The sequence below is a fragment of the Pseudophryne corroboree genome, chromosome 3, assembly GCF_028390025.1.
Source record: "Pseudophryne corroboree isolate aPseCor3 chromosome 3, aPseCor3.hap2, whole genome shotgun sequence".
Classification (NCBI taxonomy): Eukaryota; Metazoa; Chordata; class Amphibia; order Anura; family Myobatrachidae; genus Pseudophryne; species Pseudophryne corroboree.
Genome location: NC_086446.1, coordinates 698,096,909 through 698,120,543, shown reverse-complemented (window position 1 = coordinate 698,120,543; position 23,635 = coordinate 698,096,909). Strand labels below are relative to the sequence as shown.

The window sequence follows — 23,635 nt, the reverse complement described above, 5'->3', positions numbered from 1 at the left end:
ATTTGCATTTTCTTGTAGAGCTTTTAAGGCTTCTTTTTCCTTATTTTTAAGGTTGGAATGAAGATGTGGTATTGGATCAATATCGCATAAGTCCTTTTTAACAAGTTCCTGGAAGACGCTAATTGCCCTTTGATTCCAAGGGGTAGAATTTCGATTTTCGTTTAAGACCTGATTTTGATGGTGCTATATGAGCCATATCTTGTTCTTTCTTAGCAAAGTGTCTCTTAAGAGTCAATGATCTAGCAAATTTGTTTAGGTCAATAAAGGTGTCGAATCTATTCATCTATTCATCTGTTTTGATGGAGCAAATTTAAGTCCCTTGTTCAAAACAGCGATTTCATCGCCCTCCAGTATATGGTTGGATAAGTTAAAGATGCCTTGTTCAACTGGGTCTTTCATTGGAGATAACGTTTTTTGTTCTGTCTTCCTGCGTCCGCCCCGAGTGCCTCTTCTTCTTGTAGACCTCTTTTTAGGGGAGATCTTCCCTTGAATCTCTCCCTCTCCACTTTATGTATCTTTCACTTTTTAATCTCCTATTATTGGACCACCTTTAATATCGGACTATTTCCGTTTTCAAAATGGCGGTGCGTTCCACCATCGGAATCAACATTCGTCACAATCAATTTTTAATGAGTCTCATTCACCCTCTAATGAGTCTCATTCACTTTAGTTTGTGGGTCTGCACATACTCCTTAAACCCGCCATTCGGCTCCCCCTGCCGGCTACAACGTTAGCAGCGGAAATGCATCACATGCAATGGCGGTGCTTCCACCAGCCATTGCACTAAGCGGCGGAAGTGACGCATCAAAGATGGCGATGCGTTCCACCGGTTCCATAGACGGCCGTGCGTTCCAAATTGCGTTCCACCGCCGTCTGCACACTTGCCTTCACTACTAACGTATATTTACCCCCGAGTTTTGTATATTCTTAGCACACCACTTTATTCCTTTATTAAATAGTAATCACTTGAATATAAAAACGTCTTCTTTGTCTCAGATCTAACTGACATCCACATGAACACAGGAAGTGATGTCAGACAGAACTGCCATGTGCATTTACCATTTGAATGGTATAAATAGAGCCTCTCTGGGGCTCACTAGACTTATCCCCTTGAAGAAGTCCAGATTCTGACGGACGAAACGCGTTGGAACTGTTTGCTGCTGATCTCCTATGATGGACAGATAAGCTTTCAATAATTTTTAATCTTTAATCTTTAATCTTTAATCTCGTCTTCAGAAGCAACATTGTTGCTTCTGAAGACGGTCAATAAAGACCGAAACGTTAAGCTGGAATAGACGGGGTGGTCTCGTTTATTCACTGGAATTAGTCCCAGGAGTGCGCCAATTACATTTCTATATTGCTGTTTGGCTGTGGAGGGCATCGGGCAGGCTGCACCATTTTTTTGGTAACGGAGTGCCGAGGATCATTTGTGTGTATGTGTGTATATATATATATATATATATATATATATATATATATATTATGGTATGCCGGAGGGCGGGCTCCCGGCGACCAGCATATCGGCGCCGGGAGCCTGACCGCCGGCATACCGACACCGTAGCGAGCGCAAATGAGCCCCTTGCGGGCTCGCTGTGCTCGTCACGCTGCGGGCACGGTGGCGCGCCACGCTATTTATTCTCCCTCCAAGGGGGTCGTGGAGGGAGAATATCTGTCGGTATGCCGGCTGTCTGGATTCCAGTGCCGGTATACTGTGCGCCGGGATCCCGACAGTCGGCAACCTATATATAGGTAGGAGAACAGGCGGCACTCCGCGAAGACTTGTTCAAACAGCTTTCTTTATTGAAATGACATCCAACAATTGTTTCGGGCCTCAGCCCGTCGTCAGGGATGTACAATACAGCAATGAAAAACAATATATACCCTCACAAGACCTTCCCCCAAACAATAATCAAGTTTAACTCACCTCACCTATGCATCTGCCCTCCGATCACCACGCCACACTGGCCACCGCTAACACAGACTGTGTAGTTACTTCCTTGTAGCGGGTGACGTCATCGTCATTTGTTATATATATATATATATATATATATATATATATATATATATATATATATATATATATATATATATATAAACAAACAAAGGAAAAGATGGCGTCACTCCAGGTCTTTAAGTGAAAAAATCTTCATTTAGTGCAATTTAAATAAGCATCACAAAAACCAACGTTTCGGGGCCCGTAGCCCCTTTGTCAAGGTGTGTATAGTGAAAAGTGCAGTCTATCTTACCTTATATAGCCCTGTGTAGTGAGTGAAGGAAGGTGAGGAGGCGCTTCGCCCGCGCCGCCGTCGGGCACCGGGGCACTTCCGGCGTCCAGTGGACTTCCACGTCACACTCTCCGCTCGTCTGCTTCCGGCGTCCCGCAGCTGTGGCGTCACGATCGGGTTCCGGCCTGGTTGCCGTAGCAACCCATGCCGCTTGCCGATGCGCTTGCGCGCCGGGCTCTGCAAGAGAAAGTGGAATAGTGCAGTAATAGAAAGTGACATAGTGCAGAACGCATAGTGGTATTAGTGCAATTTATCTGGTACAGTACATCGGATATTCAGCAGTAGACATGGTACAAAACGTACTAAAAAATTTAGAAAGACTTCTACATACATGCATCATGGAGGCTGGATCTACACAGGTGTATCAAATTACCCTTATAGAAAGCCAAAGTGTCTCCACTCCTCAATTCTACCTCATATAGTTTATGCGTTGAATTAATATTCCAGTCAGTGCAGGGAAGGGAGGATAGGTGAGAGGATGGAAGAACGGAAAAAGGGGGGAAAAAGGGGGGGGGGGAGACAAGGGGGAAAAAACGGAGAAACAGGGGGTGAGGGGGAGGGGAGATAACGGGGGAAGGAGGGGAAACGGTTAGGATACAAGGTATAGAATGATGAAGGGGGGGGGGGGATTTTGGGGTAAGGAATGAAAGGGACGGAGGGAAAGGGATACAGGGTGGAAATGGGGACAAGAGACGTGAAGGAAAAGTGAAGGAGAAAGTAAGCAGAAAAAAAGCTGAAAAAAGGGGAGGATGTAGGGAGTATATAGGGAGAAGCTCCAAGCAGGGAAAGCATGGCAGGGAAAGCAGGCACCATGGGAACGAGTAGAAGAACCTGGAGTAGGAAAAGTGTTGCAAGAGAGGAGAGGAACAGGTCACAGGGCCTGAAGAGCAAGGTCCTGCAGGTCACCCAAGTGTCACCATATCCAACTAGAGGTGTATAAGGCTAGACTACTATTTCGCCAAGGTGTTCCATAAGATCTGCTCATTCAGTCCATTCGGCTGTATTGTTTCTAGTTTGAACATCCACCGTGCTTCACAATTCAACAGCTTCCCGTTCCGGTCTCCTCCTCTCATGCTTTGAGGTACATGATCTATAACCATGTACCTTAAATCATTTAGGTGGTGCTGTTTATCCACAAAATGCTGCGCCACTGGTTGTTCAGATTTCCCCGTCCTGATAGCTGCTGTAATTGCGGATCTGTGCAGTGCCATCCGCTGCCTCAAGTCTCTAGTGGATAAGTGTTCTTGGCTATAATTACACCCACCTGGCTATTTCCTTTATATCTTGTTATTACACTCACAAGCGCTTATTTTCTCCACTACATATATATATATATATATATATATATATATATATATATATATGTATGTATGTGTAGTATGGTATGCCGGCGGGCGGGCTCCCGGCGACCAGCATACCGGCACCGGGAGCCTGACCGCCGGCATACCGACACCGTAGCGAGCGCAAATGAGCCCCTTGCCGGCTAGCTGCACTCGTCACGCTGCGGGCACGGTGGCGCGCCGCGCTATTTATTCTCCCTCCAGGGGGGTCGTGGAGGGAGAATATCTGTCGGTATGCCGGCTGTCCGGATTCCAGTGCCGGTATACTGTGCGCCGGGATCCCGACAGTCGGCAACCTGAAGACCACACATATATATATAATTGAACATTTGTTTATAATATAAAATTCCTGTGCATATACTTTGAGCAACACTATATACATTATGCATCACAAAGTAATGACCCTTGCATCATAATAGGCCCCCACAGTAATTCCCCTGACGGAATCAGTATGATTTACCGGCGGGGTGGGATACCAGCTGTCCATATCCTGACAGCAGCATCCTGCCCACCGGGGTGAGTGCAAAGAGTCCCTGTGCTCACAGTGCACGCCACAGGATCTACACCCACTCTAGGCATATGTTTATGTAATATATATAATATATATATATATATATAATTGGAAACTACGGCGCTCAGGTGCGATTTTGTGAGATCTATACCATTAGTATATAAAATCCCTTTGGAAATAGACAAATAAAATGCTTATAGTGCATAGAAATGTGGTAGGTATGCAAATATAATCTGTTACAAGAATTGGGGAAAACAAGCGCCCAAGAGTGTGATAAATATATCCAGGGAAAAGAAGGTGTACAGAAGGGATTATAATAATTGGTTTAAGAACACTTATCTGTTAAACAGAAGCTCAATTTGTGTAAAGCTTATCTGTCCATAGATGTTGACATCTCCATCTATGGACAGATAAGCTTTACAAAAATTGAAATTCTGTACGCATGCTCTCCAGCCATTTTTTATGGACAGATAAGCTTTAAATAATTATCTATTATGTACGCATGCCACTTAAGCCGCTTTTATGTACTTTTATGTATTTTTATGTGTGATTATGTGTATTAGATTTTTGTATTTTTAATATATATACTGCCCAGGCTCCATATTGATCTTGTTGGGAATAAGCTAGTTCCCTAATTAGGCCTGTGAAATTATGCAGTAACACAATACGAAATGTAAAACGGTACACACTATGTTTGTCTTTTTCTGTTTTATTCACATGTTTTAAGCCACAAAAGAGTGCTGCTTGAACTGAGCTTCTGTTTAACAGATAAGTGTTCTTAAACCAATTATTATAATCCCTTCTGTACACTTTCTTTTCCCTGGATATATTTATCACACTCTTGGGCGCTTGTTTTCACCAATTCTTGTAATATATATATATATATATATATATATATATATATATATATATATAAACTCCACAAACACTCTCCTCCTGCGCTAATTGGTTTCAAAATAGGCGATTAGGTATAGCCATCTCTAGGATGGGCTGCCTGGTTCCTCTGAGTTCCTTGTTAGGAGGAACTGAGCAAAGAAAATAGAGTATAGAAAAAGAGGAAAAATGGCGCCCCAGGGGTTTACAAATACCCTTATACAAAGACTATTGCTTAACAGGATTTGCAATCAATATTTATACAGGTTTTTAAAACACATAACGGACTGTACTTTTCATAAAAATTTATTAAAACAATTATACAGAAACATGAAGTATATCCATCATTATTACATGTACATTATGATGTAGTTTCGCCTACAGAAATCCATCAATGGGATATGGAGGAAAGAAGGCAACCTTTCTGTTGTATCCTTATTCTTCCTCATTAAATATTCGGCGATAACATCAACAAGAAATACAGTAACCCAACGCGTTTCGTCTAGGAACTAGACTTCATCAGGGGTGCGTCTTAGATAATAATGTCTATCCAAAAGAGTGATAGGCCTAGATCATTGGCCGAATAGGTTCATACGTGGGCTTCCAAACATCAATGAGGCGTGAAATAAGGGCATAAAGTCAGCCTCGTGAATCTGGTAACTCAGATTACGAAGAGCTCAAAAGGGAAGCATTCGTATGAAAAAAAGGAATCTGCAACTTCATGCACACATGGAGGACCTCAGAAGTCACAATACTGGTGAAAAATGCAGAAATCTATACAGAGTCCTTATGGTATCCTATGGATATGATACCTTCCAAATAGTGATCAGCAGTGAGCCAGTGATCATGCAAATATATATATACTTGATAGTGATGGAGATTGCAGTAATCTGTGAATTAGGTGTAAGACACTTAGCAAGCTGAGCCTTCGTCCCCAGTGGTGTGCCCATTGTTTAATCAGTATTCTAAAACAGTTTGTTTTCAGTTATCCAGTGTTCCTTATGAGAGAAATGAGATTGCAGAACATTTTAAGGTCAGAGACGTTTTATTACATAGAAATTAATCTTAAAATTAAATTAAAGTCTACCAGTAACACAATGGAAGCAGCCAACTGTATTAGTTAAGAATGCATATGTGCCAATATTCAGGATAAACTAGGCCAGTGGTTCCAAAATGCGGTCCTCAAGGCACCCCAACATTCCAGGTTTTAAGGCTGTCCATGCTTAACCTGTGTAAAGGTGCATCTGTCCAATCTGTCAGGTGGTAACAAAAAAATGGAAATACTGTATATGGATGCAAATGAACCAACCGTTCTCACACTTATAAACAGATAATGGTCATCCAGACAAACTGGTTAAAAACGTTTGAGTTAACATATGTATCCAAATAATCGTTTTTGTCCATTTTCCAGCTTTTGTGAGCAAGTGGTTGATTGTCATTTGCTTCCATACATTACCAGATTTTTGTTCCAACCAGACCGATTGGACAGATCAACCTTTAAAGCTGGGCATAGACTATACAATTATCTGGTAGATAATCTGCCAGATCTGGCTTCTTGGAATGAAAATCTAGTAATGGATGAGAGCAAATTACAATTGACCATTTGCTCCCAAACGCTGGAAACTGACAAAAACTGTTGTTCGTACAAATTGGTTAAATCCTTGATTTAACCAATGTGCCTGATGCAGGTAAAACGGGCAGTTCTCTAGGAGCAAAGGGGAGAACTCTATCTCCCACTATGTCACTATACGCAGTAACAAGATGGCGCTGCCCATGCGCAGTACTAACTGGCAGCCATCTTGATTGGGGAATGAAGCACACCTGGAGGAACCATGTTGAAGTATGCGTTCTTCGAAACTAACACCACTGAGATGACGTGAATAGAAGCAAAATTGTAAAATTGCTTTTCACAAATCTCTTTAAATAGAAGCGAGCTGGGGTCCGTCACCAAACATTGAGAATGTTCTGGACAAATAATTTTTTTGCCCCGTTAACACAATTGAGATATTGTGTAATTGGATTCATGTGAATTAATGCTAATATGGTTCCTCCTCCAAAATGTACTGAGTATAAGCAGCGATTGTACTAAGTTTAGCACTATTTATTTCTGTAAGTTTTGTTTTGTATAGCAGTCGAGTATGGCTATGTTTTGGGTATATTTGATGTGACATGAACATATAAATATTTCTTCAAATGTACTGTATTACCATACATTCACAAAATGTCTGTCTTCAAACTGTGCAGTTAATGGATGCCCTTTAGGAACTTAGGCTGATGAGTACAACTAGTTTACGCTGGTGAGGGATCCATTTCGCCCAAGGAGTAGGTGATTGCCAAAGAGGGACATCTTTAATTTCAGGTTCTCGGCTGTCTTTATTTTGCCTATAAGTAGGGTTGAATTCTGCAAAAGCTGTTTAACTGGAAATGTGTCAGTCACCACCATTTTGGCAGTATTCCGCGTCTAGCTTGTTAGAAATCCTGGTGGCTTCTGTTTTCTCATCATACACCTGGTCTCAAATGGAGGTCACACTTTAATATCAATATTCTCCATTGTTATACATTCTACATTTTGAACTCCAGTCTTTGAACCCTGGAGCGGAGATTAATTTCTCCAGGACTTTCTTAGTGTGTGAGGTATCTCTACAGCGAAGCATGTGACACCATCATACAAATGCCTGGTGAAAGGTCCTTCACACACTGTACTAGGAGCCCCCATTTATGCATGCTGAGATTACCAGCTGGCAGGACTTAGACCACTCCATGTGATGTGTGGTTATCACCCGAGGCTTTGATGGAGTCCAGACAGGAAGAATTCACTGGAAATTGTGCACAGTAATCCTCGTGATTCACTGTCCACCACACCCTTTCTCTGTGGGCTTTAGTACATAGACGAGCAACTGCCATTGACAAACAATGAATGGCAGTCGGAAATGTGCTGTTACAAATGAGGGCTAGCATCAAACTATAGGCAGAGCTTCTTCAGTTACATACTCTTCTTGAGGGAGTATAAGGGCCTGATTCATGTTTGTAAGTAAAGCAAAAAAAGCAAGTAATTTTGGGATAAATTTACTAAGGTGGGATTTTTTTTTTAGAACTGGTTATGTTGCTCGTAGCAACTAATTAGATTCTACTTAATATTTATCTAGCTGATTATAGAAGATAATAGAATCTGATTGGTTGCTATGGGCATCATCACCCGTTCTAAAAAAACTCACACCTTAGTAAATTTACCCCTTTGTGTCTTGAACAAACCATGTTTCCATTCAAGAAGAGCAATTAAAAATTTCTGTGTGGGGTAAATACTGGCTCCTTTTGCATGTAGCCCACAAATGTTAGGCTCTCATTCCGAGTTGATCGCTCGGTAGCTGCTTTTAGCAGCAGTGCAAACGCTAGGCCGCCGCCCTCTGGGAGTGTATCTTAGCTAAGCAGAAGTGCGAACGAAAGGTTAGCAGAATAGTGCTGAAATTTTTTCATGCTGTTTCAGAGTAGCTGCAGACCTACTCCTACCTTGCGATCACTGCAGACTGTTTGGTTCCTGGTTTGATGTCACAAACACGCCTTGCGTTCGGCCAGCCACTCCCCCGTTTCCCCAGGCACGCCTGGAGTTTTTACCTGACACGACTGCGTTTTTTAGGACACTCCCGGAAAACGGCCAGTTACCACCCAGAAACACCCACTTCATGTCAATCATTCAACGATCAACAGTGCGACTGAAAAGAGTTGCTAGACCTTGTGTGAAATTGCATAGTTTTTTGTGAAAGTACGTCGCGCGTGCGCACTGCGCCCCATACGCATGCGCAGAAATGCCGATTTTTTGCCTGATCGCTGCGCTGCGAATAACGGCAGCTAGCGATCAACTCGGAATGACCCCCATAGACAGCTTTATTTTTACACTGCAATTTTGCTTTCAGTTTGAACACACTCCCTACCAGACTCTAACTGTCTCTGCACATGTTACGTCTGCTCCACCTGCAGTGCAACATGGTTTAGCACAGTTGCTTGCTTTTTTGCTCTACTTACAAAAATTAATGTTTGCATACGTACTGCATACAGGACCTTTCTGTTTTCTAGTAGCCTGTCTTCCAAACACCAAACAACACAGCTCCTTCTTCTCACTCCCTGGTACCTCCACTAATAGTATCCAGTTCTGTGGGTGCTGTGGTGCTACTAATATTTATGGCCACCCCTGTCTATATTTATTCATGGCATAGCTTGCAAAATAAGTGGTTAAAAACCTTGGCGTAATTATATATGGTGAACCCCTGACAAACCGTTTGCCTGTGTTATGCTTGCAGGACTGGATGCATGATGCAATGTGTCAGCCACGGCATACAGACGTAAATTTGCTTTTACGCGCAAGTTAACCTACATTTTGAAACAATTTAGCATTAATCTGCGAGGATTAATATTTTTCTAGAAGGCAGTGTTATAAAAATAATTACTATAATCTTGTAATGTTTTCCAATTAATTCAAAAAAGAAAAGAAAAAAACACAGAAAAGGGAATGCGGGTTTCTTACATTGTGAAGTACCCGGAACAGATCTATCTATTATGGGGCCTACAGTAATTCAGTTGATCGCAGCAGCAAATTTGTTAGCAGTTGGGCAAAACCATTTGCACTGCAGGAAGGGGGTGGGAGGGGGGCAGATATAACAGGTGCAGAGAGATTTAGATTTGGGTGGGGCGTGTTCATACTGAAATCTAAATTACAGTTTAAACATGAAGCAGCCAGTATTTACCCTGCACAGAAACAAGATAACCCACCCAAATCTAACTCTCTCTGCAAATGTTATAACTGCCCCCCCTGCAGTGCACATGGTTTTGCCCAATTGCTAACAAATTTGCTGCTGCGATCAACTCTGAATTACCCCCATGGTTTCATCCCGCATCTAAGGCAGACGTGCCGGACTACCACCTGCCACATACACTTCATGTCATGGTTTACTCTCTTGAGTGCCATGTTACCAGGAATATGCAAAAGGGTTAACATATCTATAACTGATACATGTAAAAAATATAAGGAAAAAAAGAACGTTATACGACTTTCAGACAGAACCCGAGGCTTAGACCTTGGGGCATATTTACTAATATTCGTGTTTTAGCCGTTTTTAAGGGTGTTTGAACTCGAATGGTATCGGGTGCATTTTACTGCAACTTTATGAATCCTGATACGGTCATTTACTAATCTGCCGAGTTTGCAACATTCGTCTTTTCCGATGTCGATGTGATTCGTAATGTCAGGCAGTGTTTTACGGGAGTGATGAGTAAAACACTGCCTGACAAAACACAAGGAATCCCGTCCGGATCTGTGAGATCCGTGCAGGGCTTCATTGTGCACCTTTAAAAAAAAAAAAAGTGTTAACATTTTAAATAAAAAATTGCGTGGGGTACCCCCTCCTAAGCACAACCAGCCTCGGGCTCTTTGAGCCGGTCCTGGTTGCAAAAATAAGGGGGAAAAATTGACAGGGGTTCCCCCATATTTTAACAACCAGCACCGGGCTCTGCGCCTGGTGCCAAAAATACGGGGGACAAAAAGCGTAGGGGTCCCCCGTATTTTTAACACCAGCACCGGGCTCCACTAGTCAGAGAGATAATGCCACAGCCGGGGGACACTTTTATATAGGTCCCTGCGGCCCTGGCATTAAATCACTAACTAGTCACCCCTGGCCCGGGGTACCCTGGAGGAGTGGGGACCCCTTAAATCAAGGGGTCCCCCTCTCCAGCCTCCCAAGGGCCAGGGGTGACGAGTAACCTCACCGCTGACCGCAGAGTTCCCACCATTGGATGCAATGTAGCGCCTATGCGCTATATTGTATCTCTGCCATGCGCAGCCTGACTGACAGCTCAGGAGCGCACAGGCAATCAGGAGAGTGCCACGACGTGGCGCTCCCTGATTGGCTGAAGGGACCCTCTGTGACAGGAGTCACGAGGGGTCTCGGCAGTCGGGGAAAGGGGTCCCATGTGTAAACATGGGGCCCCTTTCAGTGCGTGGTTCGGGTTTTTCGGTTTGTTTTTTTGCCAAGTACATGGATTACAAGCTCAGAAGAGGACAGATCTACACTGGATTTTTGTGAGTATAATTTTATTCACAGGTACCCCATGGATTATACTTGGAGAAGTGGACCGACCCTCGTGTGAACATAGGTAAGTATGTGTGAATGTAGGTGTGCATGTATGTAATAAAGTTTTACTTTCAACTTGTGTGAGTTCTGTTTTTATTTGGGTATTTTTTTTGTAGTAGTACTACAGGTACCAGCGGGCCTGTTCCCCCCCCGCATGCTGGTACTTGTGGTTCTCCAAGTACCAGCTTGCGGGGGAGGCTTGCTGGGACTTGTAGTACTGCTACAAAAAACAATATTCTTTTTTTTACACATGGCTATCAGCCCCTATCCGCAGCCCTTGGATGGGGGGGTGAAGCCTCGGGCTTCACCCCCTGGCCCTTGGATGGCTGGAGGGGGGGACCCCTTGATTTAAGGGGTCCCCACTCCTCCAGGGTACCCCGGCCAGGGGTGACTAGTTAGTGATTTAATGCCCGGGCCGCAGGGACCTATATAATAGTGTCCCCCGGCTGTGGCATTATCTCTCGGACTAGTGGAGCCCGGTGCTGGTGTTAAAAATACGGGGGACCCCTACGCTTTTTGTCCCCCGTATTTTTGGCACCAGGACCAGGCGCAGAGCCCGGTGCTGGTTGTTAAAATATGGGGGAACCCCTGTCAATTTTTCCCCCATATTTTTGCAACCAGGACCGGCTCAAAGAGCCCGAGGCTGGTTGTGCTTAGGAAAGGGGACCCCACGCAATTTTTTTTTAAAGTTTTTACACTAAACGACCCTTTCCCATAGATAACCATGCACAGATCTCACTGGTCCGTGCATGGTTATCCAAACTCGCCAGGAAAAAGCAGGTCTATTTTTTTGCTGCTTTTTTTTAACGAATCGCAAAAAAAAAAAAAAAACACCCGCACTTGAGCATTCAGAGATTAACACCCAAATACGAATTAATAGTGAATACCCGTGTTGTATGAAATAACAGCCGCATTTGACCGATGGTCTATTCATTCGTATTTCTGAACTTAGCCTTGAAAACCATAACGAATAGTCCAAACACTGCCGAGATTTATGCTTAGTGAATTCCCGTGTTGGGACTTAGAAAAAAACACACAAATCGGTCAAACTCGGATTATTAGTAAATATAGGCCCTTGTTTTGTCCTGGGTTTTTGAACATGGGTTGGACCCGAGTAGCAGCGCCTATACCCCCTTTCACACAGCACTTTAGTCCTGGGTTATTCCTTAGTTGACCCCTTTCACACAAAGCCTGTATCCGCCTTGCAGCATCTCTCTCCTGTTCCTGCCCAACCCCCAGACTCCCATTGGTGGGGCTGTACTGTAAGCGGCCAATCGGTGTGCGCCTTGGTTGCTCAATGACAGCTGGAGGTTCCGTCATGTGATGTCATAGTGCAGGCTTCTCTCCTGCTCCGCAGTATACCATCACCCCCGCAGTGGAATGGAAGCATAGTGTAGACGGCCAGGACTAGCCAAAGTACGGGGAAGCTCAGCAGCAATGAAAGGTAACCCAGGTCACAACTTTCACACAGGCAAACCGGGTCGGATCCGGGAATAACCCTGGTAGCGACAGGGGTCGAAGTCACGGCAGTTCTGACCCGGGTGGACCCTTTGACACAGAGAAAAGACCTGGGTTAAGCCGACTTTCCCTGGAAAATTCCCGGGTCCAAATCTCTATGTGAAAGGAGGTATACATTGATTTTTTTGACCAGATTAGCTCAACACTTCACCAGATGTGTCCCGTCCCCCTATTCGGTTTGGTTTGGCTAGATTATATCACGGGAATTGGAAAACGAAAACCTATAAATCATTCAGGGTTGCACATCTTCCAAAAGTTTGTGTTGCTCTGTTTACCTGTCAGTGTTGAAATAAAGTAGCTGGAAAGTGCCGGTAGACCTTTCCCTTAATAATGTGACAGTGGGGGTCATTCCGAGTTGATCGCTCGCTAGCAGTTTTTAGCAGTCGTGCTAACACTAAGCTGCCGCCCTCTGGGAGTGTATTTTAGCTTACCAGAAGTGCAAACGAAAGGATCGCAGAGCGACTCCCCCAAAAAATTGTGTAGTTTTAGAGTAGCTCAATACCTACTTCATACTGTTCAGTTCCGGATTTGACGTCGCAAACACACCCTGCGTTCAGCCAGCCACGCTTGTATTTTTCCTGGCACGCCTGCGTTTTTTTGAACACTCCCTGAAAACGGTCAGTTGACAGCCAGAAACGCCCACTTCCTGTCAATCACTCTGCGGCCAGCAGTGCGACTGAAAAGCTTCGCTAGACCTTGTGTGAAACTGCATCGGCCGTTGTGAAAGTATGTCGCGCGAGCGCATTGCGCCGCATACGCAGACGTGCCGGTTTTTTGCTTCATCGCTGCGCAGCGAACATTTTCAACTAGCGGTCAACTCAGAATGACCACCAGCGTTTCTAATTCTTTGCTTAATGTGTAGCAGCCGTGTGCCCTGAGACTGACGTCCCAGCATTTTAAGCAAGGAAACGTGTAGTCTCACTTTAGGGTGGGGTCCTCTTTTCTATAGATACTAATGCTGCTTTCACATCGCAAAACCTGCTTTTGAAATGGTATTTGAAACGGTTCTTAAAACGGGTCTGAGCAGTTAAACCCCTTTCACATCTCATGTTGTAACCAGTAAATTACCATTTCATTCCCGTTTTGGTACCTTTCACACTGAACCCGTTTCACCCATAGAAAACAGTGGTTGTCATTATAAATGGACTTTTCTGGCCCACACATTATTATTAATCACTAATTAATTCATTATTAATAATTTGGATAGTCGTACGATGGAACCCAGCAGCTTGAAGCATATCTATTTTTATTAGATGGGATTAGGTACTTGGTTTGTCTTTTTTGGAGGCACAAGTATTATTTATATATTTTTTAAAATTATTATATTTTTTTTTTAGATGGAATGGTTAAATACAGGAAAAAAATGGCGTGGGGTCCCCCCTCCAAAGCATAACCAGCCTCGGGCTCTTCGAGCTGGTCCTGGTTCTAAAAATGCGGGGAAAAAATTGACAGGGGATCCCCCGTATTTTTAAAACCAGCACCGGGCTCTGCGCCTGGTGCTGGTGCAAAAAATACGGGGGACAAAACGAGTAGGGGTCCCCCGTATTTTTCACACCAGCATCGGGCTCCACTAGCTGGACAGATAATGCCACAGCCGGGGGTCACTATTATGCCGTGCCCTGCGGCCATGGCATTAAATATCCAACTAGTCACCCCTGGCCGGGGTACCCTGGGGGAGTGGGGACCCCTTCAATCAAGGGGTCCCCCCCCCCAGCCACCCAAGGGCCAGGGGTGAAGCCCGAGGCTGTCCCCCCCCATCCAATGGGCTGCGGATGGGGGGGCTGATAGCCTTTGTTGTAAATGAAAAGATATTGTTTTTTCCAGTAGTACTACAAGTCCCAGCAAGCCTCCCCCGCAAGCTGGTACTTGGAGAACCACAAGTACCAGCATGCGGGAGAAAAACGGGCCCGCTGGTACCTGTAGTTCTACTGGAAAAAAAATACCCAAATAAAAACAGTACACACACACCTTGATAGTAAAACTTTATTTCATACGTCGACACACACATACTTACCTATGTTCACACGCCGACATCGGTCCTCTTCTCCATGTAGAATCCAGGGGCACCTGAAAATAAAAGATCAATATACTCACCTCAACCAGGCTCCAGAGATAAATCCACGTACTTGGAGAAAAAAACAAACCGGACAACCGACCACACGGACTGAAAGGGGTCCCATGCTGACACATCAGACCCCTTTCCACGAATGAGACCTGTCAGTGACAGCTGTCACAGAAAGGTCTCTTAAGCCAATCAGGAAGCGCAACTTCCGTGGCGCTCACCTGATTGGCTGTGCGCTGTCTGTGCTGTGACAGCGCATCGCACAGCTTCGTCCATTATATTCAATGGTGGGAACTTAGCGGCTAGCGGTGAGGTCACCCGCCGGTCAGCGGCTGACCGCGGGTGACCCCACCGCTAGCCGCAAAGTTCCCACCATTGAAAGTAATGGAGCGGCTTTGCGATGCGCTGTCTGACAGCTCAGACAGTGCACAGCCAATCAGGTGAGCGCCACGGAAGTAGCGCTTCCTGATTGGCTGAAGGGACTTCAGTGACAGGAGTCACGTGATGTCCCGGCATTCGGGGAGAGGGGTCTCATGTGTCAGCATGGGACCCCTTTCGGTCCACAGGTCCGGGTGTTCGTTTTCTTTTTTTGCCAAGTCCGTGGATTTATCTCTGGACCATGGCTGAGGTGAGTATATTGAACTTTTATTTTCAGGTACCCCTGGATTCTACATGGAGAAGAGGACCGATGTCGGCGTGTGAACATAGGTAAGTATGTGTGTGTCGGCAGTGTGTAATAAAGTTTTACTGTCGACGGTGTCTGTGTCCTGTTTTTATTTGGGTATTTTTTTCCCATTAGAACTACAGGTACCAGCGGGCCCGTTTTTCTCCCGCATGCTGGTACTTGTGGTTCTCCAAGTACCAGCTTGCGGGGGAGGCTTGCTGGGACTTGTAGTACTACTGGAAAAAACAATATCTTTTCATTTACAACAAAGGCTATCAGCCCCCCCATCCGCAGCCCATTGGATGGGGGGGGACAGCCTCGGGCTTCACCCCTGGCCCTTGGGTGGCTGGGGGGGGACACCCCTTGATTGAAGGGGTCCCCACTCCCCCAGGGTACCCCGGCCAGGGGTGACTAGTTGGATATTTAATGCCACGGCCGCAGGGCACGGCATAAAAGTGACCCCCGGCTGTGGCATTATCTGTCCAGCTAGTGGAGCCTGATGCTGGTGTGAAAAATACGGGGGACCCCTACTCGTTTTGTCCCCCGTATTTTTTGCACCAGCACCAGGCGCAGAGCCTGGTGCTGGTTTTAAAAATACGGGGGATCCCCTGTCAATTTTCCCCCCGCATTTTTAGAACCAGGACCAGCTCGAAGAGCCCGAGGCTGGTTATGCTTTGGAGGGGGGACCCCACGCCATTTTTTCCCGTGTTTTTCACATTTAAACGTGTATAAAGCCACTCTCTCATGTGTCTCCTATGTTTTCCAAGCTGTTTCCTGGTTGTGGCTGGTGACATCACACATGGAGACAGCCTATCATCTTCTGGGGCTTGCAAATACCGTTTCAGACCCTTTCACACTGCACAGTGAAATGGGACTGAAACGGGTAGGACCCTGCTTTTTTACCGTTTCAAAATACCGGTATTTTGAAAACGGTAAATTGAAGGGGACCCTTTCACATCGCAGCTTGACCCGTTTAGGAAGCCAGTTAAAACGGCAAAATACCGGGTATAAGCTGCGGTGTGAAAGGGGTATTAGTAGACTAGAGTATCAAATATAATTTTCTGCACCATGGGGGTAATTCCAAGTTGATCGCAGCAGGAACTTTGTTAGCAGTTGGGCAAAACCATGTTGCATTGCAGGGGGACAGATATAACATGTGCAGAGAGAGATAGATTTGGGTGTGGTGAGTTCAATCTGCAATATAAATTGCAGTGTAAAAATAAAGCAGCCAGTATTTACCCTGCACAGAAACAAAATAACACACCCAAATCTAACTCTCTCTGCAAATGTTATATCTGCCCCCCCTGCAGTGCACATGGTTTTGCCCAACTGCTAAAAAATGTCCTGCTGCGATCGACTTGGAATTACCCCCCATGTTACTGGCGCAGATGCTTCGATAAATAACTCCCCCAAGTTAAATTCTAAAGCTTGAATTGCTGCATCTAGAAGCACTGAGTCATGCGGTGAGCACATACTGCATGAGCATTGATGGAGACTGCGATCACTCCCAGAGGTATTATTTCAGCTTAGTGTTGAATAAAGACAGAGAATTATTTAGTAGGTTAGAGATGTTGTGGGACACAAACTCTGTATACATCATTCTAATCTTCATATAAGGATGAGAGTTTTAGTACTTATATACAGTGCTTTTCTTAGGATGGTAGTCACAGTTGCACCATGCTGGACCCTTTTATAAAAACACTAGTTGTGAGGACAGGAAGACATCTGTTAAATCATTTCATAATTCAAATAAGTGCCTGAAAACTTCTCCAGGGTGTGTACGCTACTATTATATGTCTTGTATTTAACTTGTAACTTTAGGTGAGTATTTGCACCAGTTTTTAAGTGTCAGTACCTTTTTATTCATAGAAAGACAGCACTAGTTTAATCAGGTTAGGTATGTTTTGTCAATGGGCGGGATTTACTAAGCACCACATCCGCGATGCAGTACATCCTGTCGCCTGTCGGGTACATACCGGTGTAAAGAACACCAGTATGTACCTAGAAATGCACAAAGGACACCTCTCCTGATAAGTGCTGTCCTTTGCAATAGAAGGACTTCCGTAGTCCTTCCACTCGTGCGCAGTGTGATGCAGCTGTCAGGGGTGCCTGAAGAGATTTGATTGGATCCATCTCTGGAGGGAATTGCGGAGAGAAGCCCATAGTCTTCTGTTGGGTAGTGCCATCGGATGGCGGTCATTAGGTCGACATACACTGGGTTAACCACGTTTGGTCGACATGATCACTAGGTCGACATGGAAAAATGTTGACATGGGCTTTAGTGTTCTCCCTAGGAAATTTTGAGGGCAGGGCGCCGGTCTGTGGGGGTACTTGTGCATGCGTCTGAAAATGGGGCGTGACTATGCAAATTGTGGGTGACAGCATCACTAAAGGAGGCGTGGTTGGGCAGCAGTGTCACTAAAGGGGGCGTGGGTGGCTGGCGGCGTCACTAAAAGGGGCGTGGGCGGCTGGCAGCATCACTAAAGGGGGCGTGGGCGGCTGGCGGCGTCACTAAAGGGGGCATGCCTAGCACCTACGGAGGTGCTGGGCTTCCCCCAAGAGCTCTCCCATCGTGTGAATGGATGCTGTGCGCATGCGCACGGCATCTATACACGCTGTGAGAGCAGGAAGCGGGCAGGCTGTTTAGCAGGGCGCCGCAGAAAGGGCAGGGCGGATTTTGCCTTAATAAAATTGGGCAGGGCGCCCTGCTAAAACAGCCCAGCGTGAACACTAAGCTTTTCACAATTTCTCTTACGTCGTAGAGGATGCTGGGGACTCCGTAAGGACCATGGGGTATAGACGGGCTCCGCAGGAGATAGGGCACCTAAAAAGAACTTTGACTATGGGTGTGCACTGGCTCCTCCCTCTATGCCCCTCCTCCAGACCTCAGTTAGATCTTGTGCCCAGAGGAGAATGGGTGCACTGCAGAGAGCTCTCCAGAGTTTTCTGTTGAAGAAGAATTTTGTTAGGTTTTTTATTTTCAGGGAGTCCTGTTGGCAACAGGCTCCCTGCATCGTGGGACCGAGGAGAGAGAAGCAGAGCTGGCTTGTTAAGTTGGGCACTGCTTCTAAGGCTACTGGACACCATTAGCTCCAGAGGGAGTCGGAACACAGGTCTCACCTGGGGTTCGTCCCGGAGCCGCGCCGCCGTCCTCCTCACAGATGCCGAAGATAGAAGCCGGATAGAGAAGGCAGAAGACATCTTAGGCGGCAGAAGACATCAGATCTTCATGAGGTAAGGCTGAGCGCCATTGCTCCTAGTCACACACACACAGAGCAGCACTGAAGGGTGCAGGGGGGGGTGCCCTGGGCAGCAATAAACCTCACATTTGGGCAAATACAGTTTGATTAGGCTGCGGAGGCAGTAAATCTATGATCCCCCGCCATTTTTATTGAAAGATCACTGGGACCGAAGCCCGCCGTCGGGTGGGCGGGGCTTGATCCTCAGCACTAACCAGCGCCATTTTCTCCACAGAAGCTGTATGAGGAAAACGCTGGCTCCCTGGTCTCTCCCCTGCTGAACTTCATAGGCTGGAAAAAAGAGGAGGGGGGCACATTAGCGACGCAGTGAGTGGGAATTGGCATATTATATAGAGAAAAGCGCTATCTGGACATATTTTTCCAGTGTTTTTAAGCGCTGGTGTGTGCTGGCATACTCTCTCTCTGTCTCTCCTTAGGGCCTGGTTGGGGTTTTGTCCCCATATAGGTTAATCCCTGTGTGTGTGGGGTGTCGGTACGTGTGTGTCGACATGTCTGAGGTGGAAGGCTTCTCCAAGGAGGAGGTGGAGCAAATGAGTGGTGTGTCCCCGTCGGTTGTGCCGACTCCAGATTGGATGGACATGTGGCATATGTTGAATGCAAGTGTGGCATCTTTACATAAAAGGCTTGATAAGGCTGAATTAGGGGGGACATCAGGGGGTCAATCCTCGGATTGGACCGACTCACAGGGCCCGTCGGGGTCTCAAAAGCGTCCCTTAACACAAGACACTACTACCGACACGGATTCTGATTCCAGTGTCGACTATGACGAAGTAAAATTGCACCCTAGGGTGACTAAAACCATTCAGTGTATGATTGTGGCAATAAGGGATGTGTTGCATATTGTGGATGAACCCTCGGTCCCCGACACAAGGGTACACATGTTTAAGGAAAAGAAACAGATTATTAACTTTCCCACATCTCATGAATTAAATGAATTCTTTGGAAAAGCTTGGGAGACTCCGGATAAGAGACCGCAGATCCCCAAAAGAATTTATATGGCATACCCATTCCCTAAGCAGGACAGGGAGATTTGGGAATCACCCCCCACTGTGGACAAGGCCCTGACGCGCTTGTCCAAGAAAGTGGCGCTACCGTCTCCTGACACAGCAGCCCTTAAGGACCCTGCAGATCGCAGGCAAGAAACTACCTTAAAGTGTATTTATTCTCATACGGGTGCTGTGCTAAGACTGACAATTGCGTCGGCATGGGTGTGTAGCGCAATTGCAGCTTGGACAGATGAGCTGACAGATCAATTTGATAATATGGATAAGGATACTATATTCCTAACTCTAGCCCATATTAAAGACGCAGTCTTATTTATGAGGGATGCTCAAAGGGACATTGGATTGCTAGCTTCTAGAGCCAATGCCATGTCTGTCTCAGCGAGAAGATCCTTATGGACTCGCCAATGGACGGGTGATGCGGATTCCAAAAAACATATGGAAGTACTACCCTATAAGGGTGATGTATTGTTTGGGGATGGGCTGACGGACCTGGTTTCCACAGCTACAGCAGGTAAATCAAATTTTTTGCCATATGTTCCCCAACAGCAAAAGAAAGTAACACCCTATCAGGTGCAGTCCTTTCGGTCGCACAAGTCCAAACGAGGTCGGGGATCCTCTTTCCTCGCCAGAGGTAAGGGCAGAGGCAAGAGAGCACCTGCTTCGGCAGGTGCCCAGGAACAAAAGTCCTCCCCAGCTGCTCCAAAACCCACAGCATGACGCTGGGGCTCCCCTGAGGGAGTCCGCACCGGTGGGGGCACGTCTTCGACTTTTCAGTCAGGCCTGGGTCAGTTCGGACCTGAATCCCTGGGTGTTGGAAATAGTTTCCCAGGGTTACAAATTGGAATTAGAGGAGGTGCCCCCGCGCCGATTTTTCAAATCGGCCCTACCAGCTTCCACATCGGAAAGGGATATAGTGTTAGCTGCAATTCAAACGCTGTGTATACAGCAAGTGATAATCAAGGTTCCCCTGCACCAGCAGGGAAGAGGTTACTACTCAACCCTATTTGTGGTCCCGAAACCGGACGGATCGGTCAGACCTATTTTAAATCTGAAATCCCTAAACCTGTACATAAAAAGATTCAAATTCAAAATGGAGTCTCTCAGAGCGATAATAGCCAACATGGAGGAGGGGGAGTTTATGGTGTCTCTGGACATAAAGGATGCGTACCTTCATGTCCCCATATATGCCCCCCATCAGGAATACCTGAGATTCGCTGTACAGGATTGTCATTACCAATTTCAGACGTTGCCGTTTGGACTCTCCACGGCCACGAGGATTTTCACCAAGATAATGGCGGAAATGATGGTGGTCCTGCGCAAGCATGGAGTCACAATTATCCCATACTTGGACGATCTCCTGATAAAAGCGAGATCAAGGGAGAAATTGCTGAGCAGTGTGGCGCTCTCTCTGAGAGTGCTCCAGCAACACGGTTGGATTCTAAATCTACAGTTGATTCCGACAACTCGACTACCGTTCCTAGGTATGATACTGGATACGGAAGAAATGAAGGTCTTCCTCCCAATAGAGAAACCCCAAGACATCCAGAACATGGTCAGAGAACTGCTAAAACCGAAAAGGGTGTCAGTTCACCAATGCACTCGAGTTCTGGGGAAAATGGTGGCGACCTACGAGGCCATTCCCTTCGGAAGGTTCCATGCAAGGACTTTTCAATGGGACCTTCTGGACAAGTGGTCCGGGTCCCATCTGCACTTACATCGGAAAATAACTCTGTCCCCAGGGACCAGAGTGTCTCTCCTGTGGTGGTTGCACAGTGCTCACCTCCTGGAGGGTCGCAGGTTCGGAATTCAGGATTGGATCCTGGTTACCATGGACGCGAGCCTCCAAGGTTGGGGAGCGGTCACACAGGGAAAAAATTTTCAGGGTCTTTGGTCAGACCAGGAGTCTTGTCTACACATCAATGTGTTGGAACTCAGGGCCATTTACAACGGCCTTCGACAAGCGGAGAGTTTTCTTCTAAACCTACCGGTTCTGATTCAATCAGACAATGTCACAGCAGTGGCTCATGTGAACCGCCAAGGCGGGACAAGAAGCAGAGTCGCGATGGCGGAAGCCACAAGGATCCTTCGCTGGGCGGAAAATCATGTAAGCGCTCTGTCGGCTGTCTTCATTCCGGTAGTGGACAACTGGGAAGCAGACTTCCTCAGCAGACACGATCTCCATCCAGGAGAGTGGGGACTTCATCAAGAAGTCTTTGCAGACATAACACGTCTTTGGGGAACTCCTCACATAGACATGATGGCGTCACGCTTCAACAAAAAACTTCGGAGGTATTGCGCCAGGTCTCGGGACCCTCAGGCAGTAGCAGTAGACGCCCTGGTAACACCGTGGGTGTTCAAATCAGTCTACGTGTTTCCTCCTCTTCCTCTCATCACAAAAGTGTTGAGGATCATAAGATGAAGAAGAGTACAGACGATACTCGTTGTCCCAGACTGGCCTCGAAGGGCCTGGTACTCGCATCGACAAGAGATGCTCACAGGAGATCCCTGGCCTCTTCCTCTGAGGGAAGACCTGTTGCAGCAGGGGCCCTGTGTATTTCAAGACTTACCGCGGTTACGTTTGACGGCATGGCGGTTGAACGCCGAATCCTAGCAAAAAAGGGGATTCTGGAAGAGGTCATCCCTACTTTAATAAAGGCTAGGAAGGAGGTGACAATAAAACATTATGACAGTATCTGGCGAAAGTATGTGTCTTGGTGTGAGACCAAGAATGCACCTACGGAAGATTTTCATCTGGGTCGTCTTCTCCACTTTCTACAGACAGGAGTGGATATGGGCCTGAAATTAGGCTCTGTTAAGGTACAGATTTCGGCCCTCTCGATTTTCTTTCAGAAGGAATTGGCTTCTCATCCAGAAGTCCAGACGTTTGTAAAGGGAGTGCTGCACATCCAGCCCCCTTTTGTGCCTCCAGTGGCACCATGGGACCTGAACGTGGTGTTGCAGTTCCTAAAATCACACTGGTTTGAACCGTTTAACAAAGTTGAGTTGAAATTTCTTACCTGGAAGGTGGTCATGTTGTTGGCCTTCGCATCAGCAAAGCGAGTGTCAGAATTGGTGGCTTTGTCACACAAGAGCCCTACTTGATTTTTCATGTGGATCGAGCTGAATTGGGGACACGTCCGCAATTTTTGCCTAAAGTGGTTTCTTCGTTCCATATGAATCAACCTATTGTGATGCCTGTGGCTACAAGTGACCTGGAGGATTCCAGATCCCTGGACGTAGTCAGGGCCTTAAAAATTTATGTAGCCAGGACGGCTAGAATTAGGAAAACAGAGGCTCTGTTTGTCCTGTATGCGGCCAATAAGATTGGCGCTCCTGTTTCGAAGCAGACTATTGCTCGCTGGATCTGTAATACGATTCAGCAGGCTCACTCTATGGCTGGATTGCCGGTACCAAATTCGGTTAAGGCCCATTCCACTAGGAAGGTGGGCTCTTCTTGGGCAGCTGCCCGAGGCGTCTCGGCTTTACAACTTTGCCGAGCGGCGACTTGGTCGGGGTCAAACACTTTTGCTAAATTCTACAAGTTTGATACCCTGGCTGATGAGGACCTAGCGTTTGCTCAGTCGGTGCTGCAGAGTCATACGCACTCTCCCGCCCGATTGGATGCTTTGGTATAAACCCCATGGTCCTTACGGAGTCCCCAGCATCCTCTAGGACGTAAGAGAAAATAAGATTTTAAACCTACCGGTAAATCTATTTCTCCTAGTCCGTAGAGGATGCTGGGCGCCCGTCCCAGTGCGGAAACTCTGCAAGACTTGTATATAGTTGTTGCTTACATAAGGGTTATGTTACAGTTGACATCGGTCTTGGACTGTTACTGTTGTCTGTTCATACTGTTAACTGGTTATGTATGTTCCAGGTTACATGGTATGATTGGTGTGGGCTGGTATGAATCTTGCCCTTGGATTGCTAAATCCTGCCTTGTATTGTCCATCTCCTCTGGGCACAGTGCTCTAACTGAGGTCTGGAGGAGGGGCA

The 23,635-nt window shown here is 46.2% G+C and overlaps 1 protein-coding gene across 4 annotated transcripts in view; it reads left to right on the top strand.

Annotated features, from left to right (window-relative positions):
• The window catches only part of CPEB3 (cytoplasmic polyadenylation element binding protein 3), a 228,686-nt gene that overhangs the window by 47,883 nt on the left and 157,168 nt on the right, over nucleotides 1–23,635 (top strand). For 2 of the 4 annotated variants that reach the window (XM_063962038.1, XM_063962036.1), the window contains exon 1: nucleotides 12,480–12,575. The exons of the other annotated variants lie outside the window; for them this stretch is intronic. In XM_063962038.1, coding sequence (XP_063818108.1) covers nucleotides 12,569–12,575 — 7 coding nt within the window. In that variant the 5' untranslated portion in view covers nucleotides 12,480–12,568. Of the gene's footprint in view, nucleotides 1–12,479; nucleotides 12,576–23,635 lie in introns of those variants that run through there. 4 annotated transcript variants of the gene reach the window in all.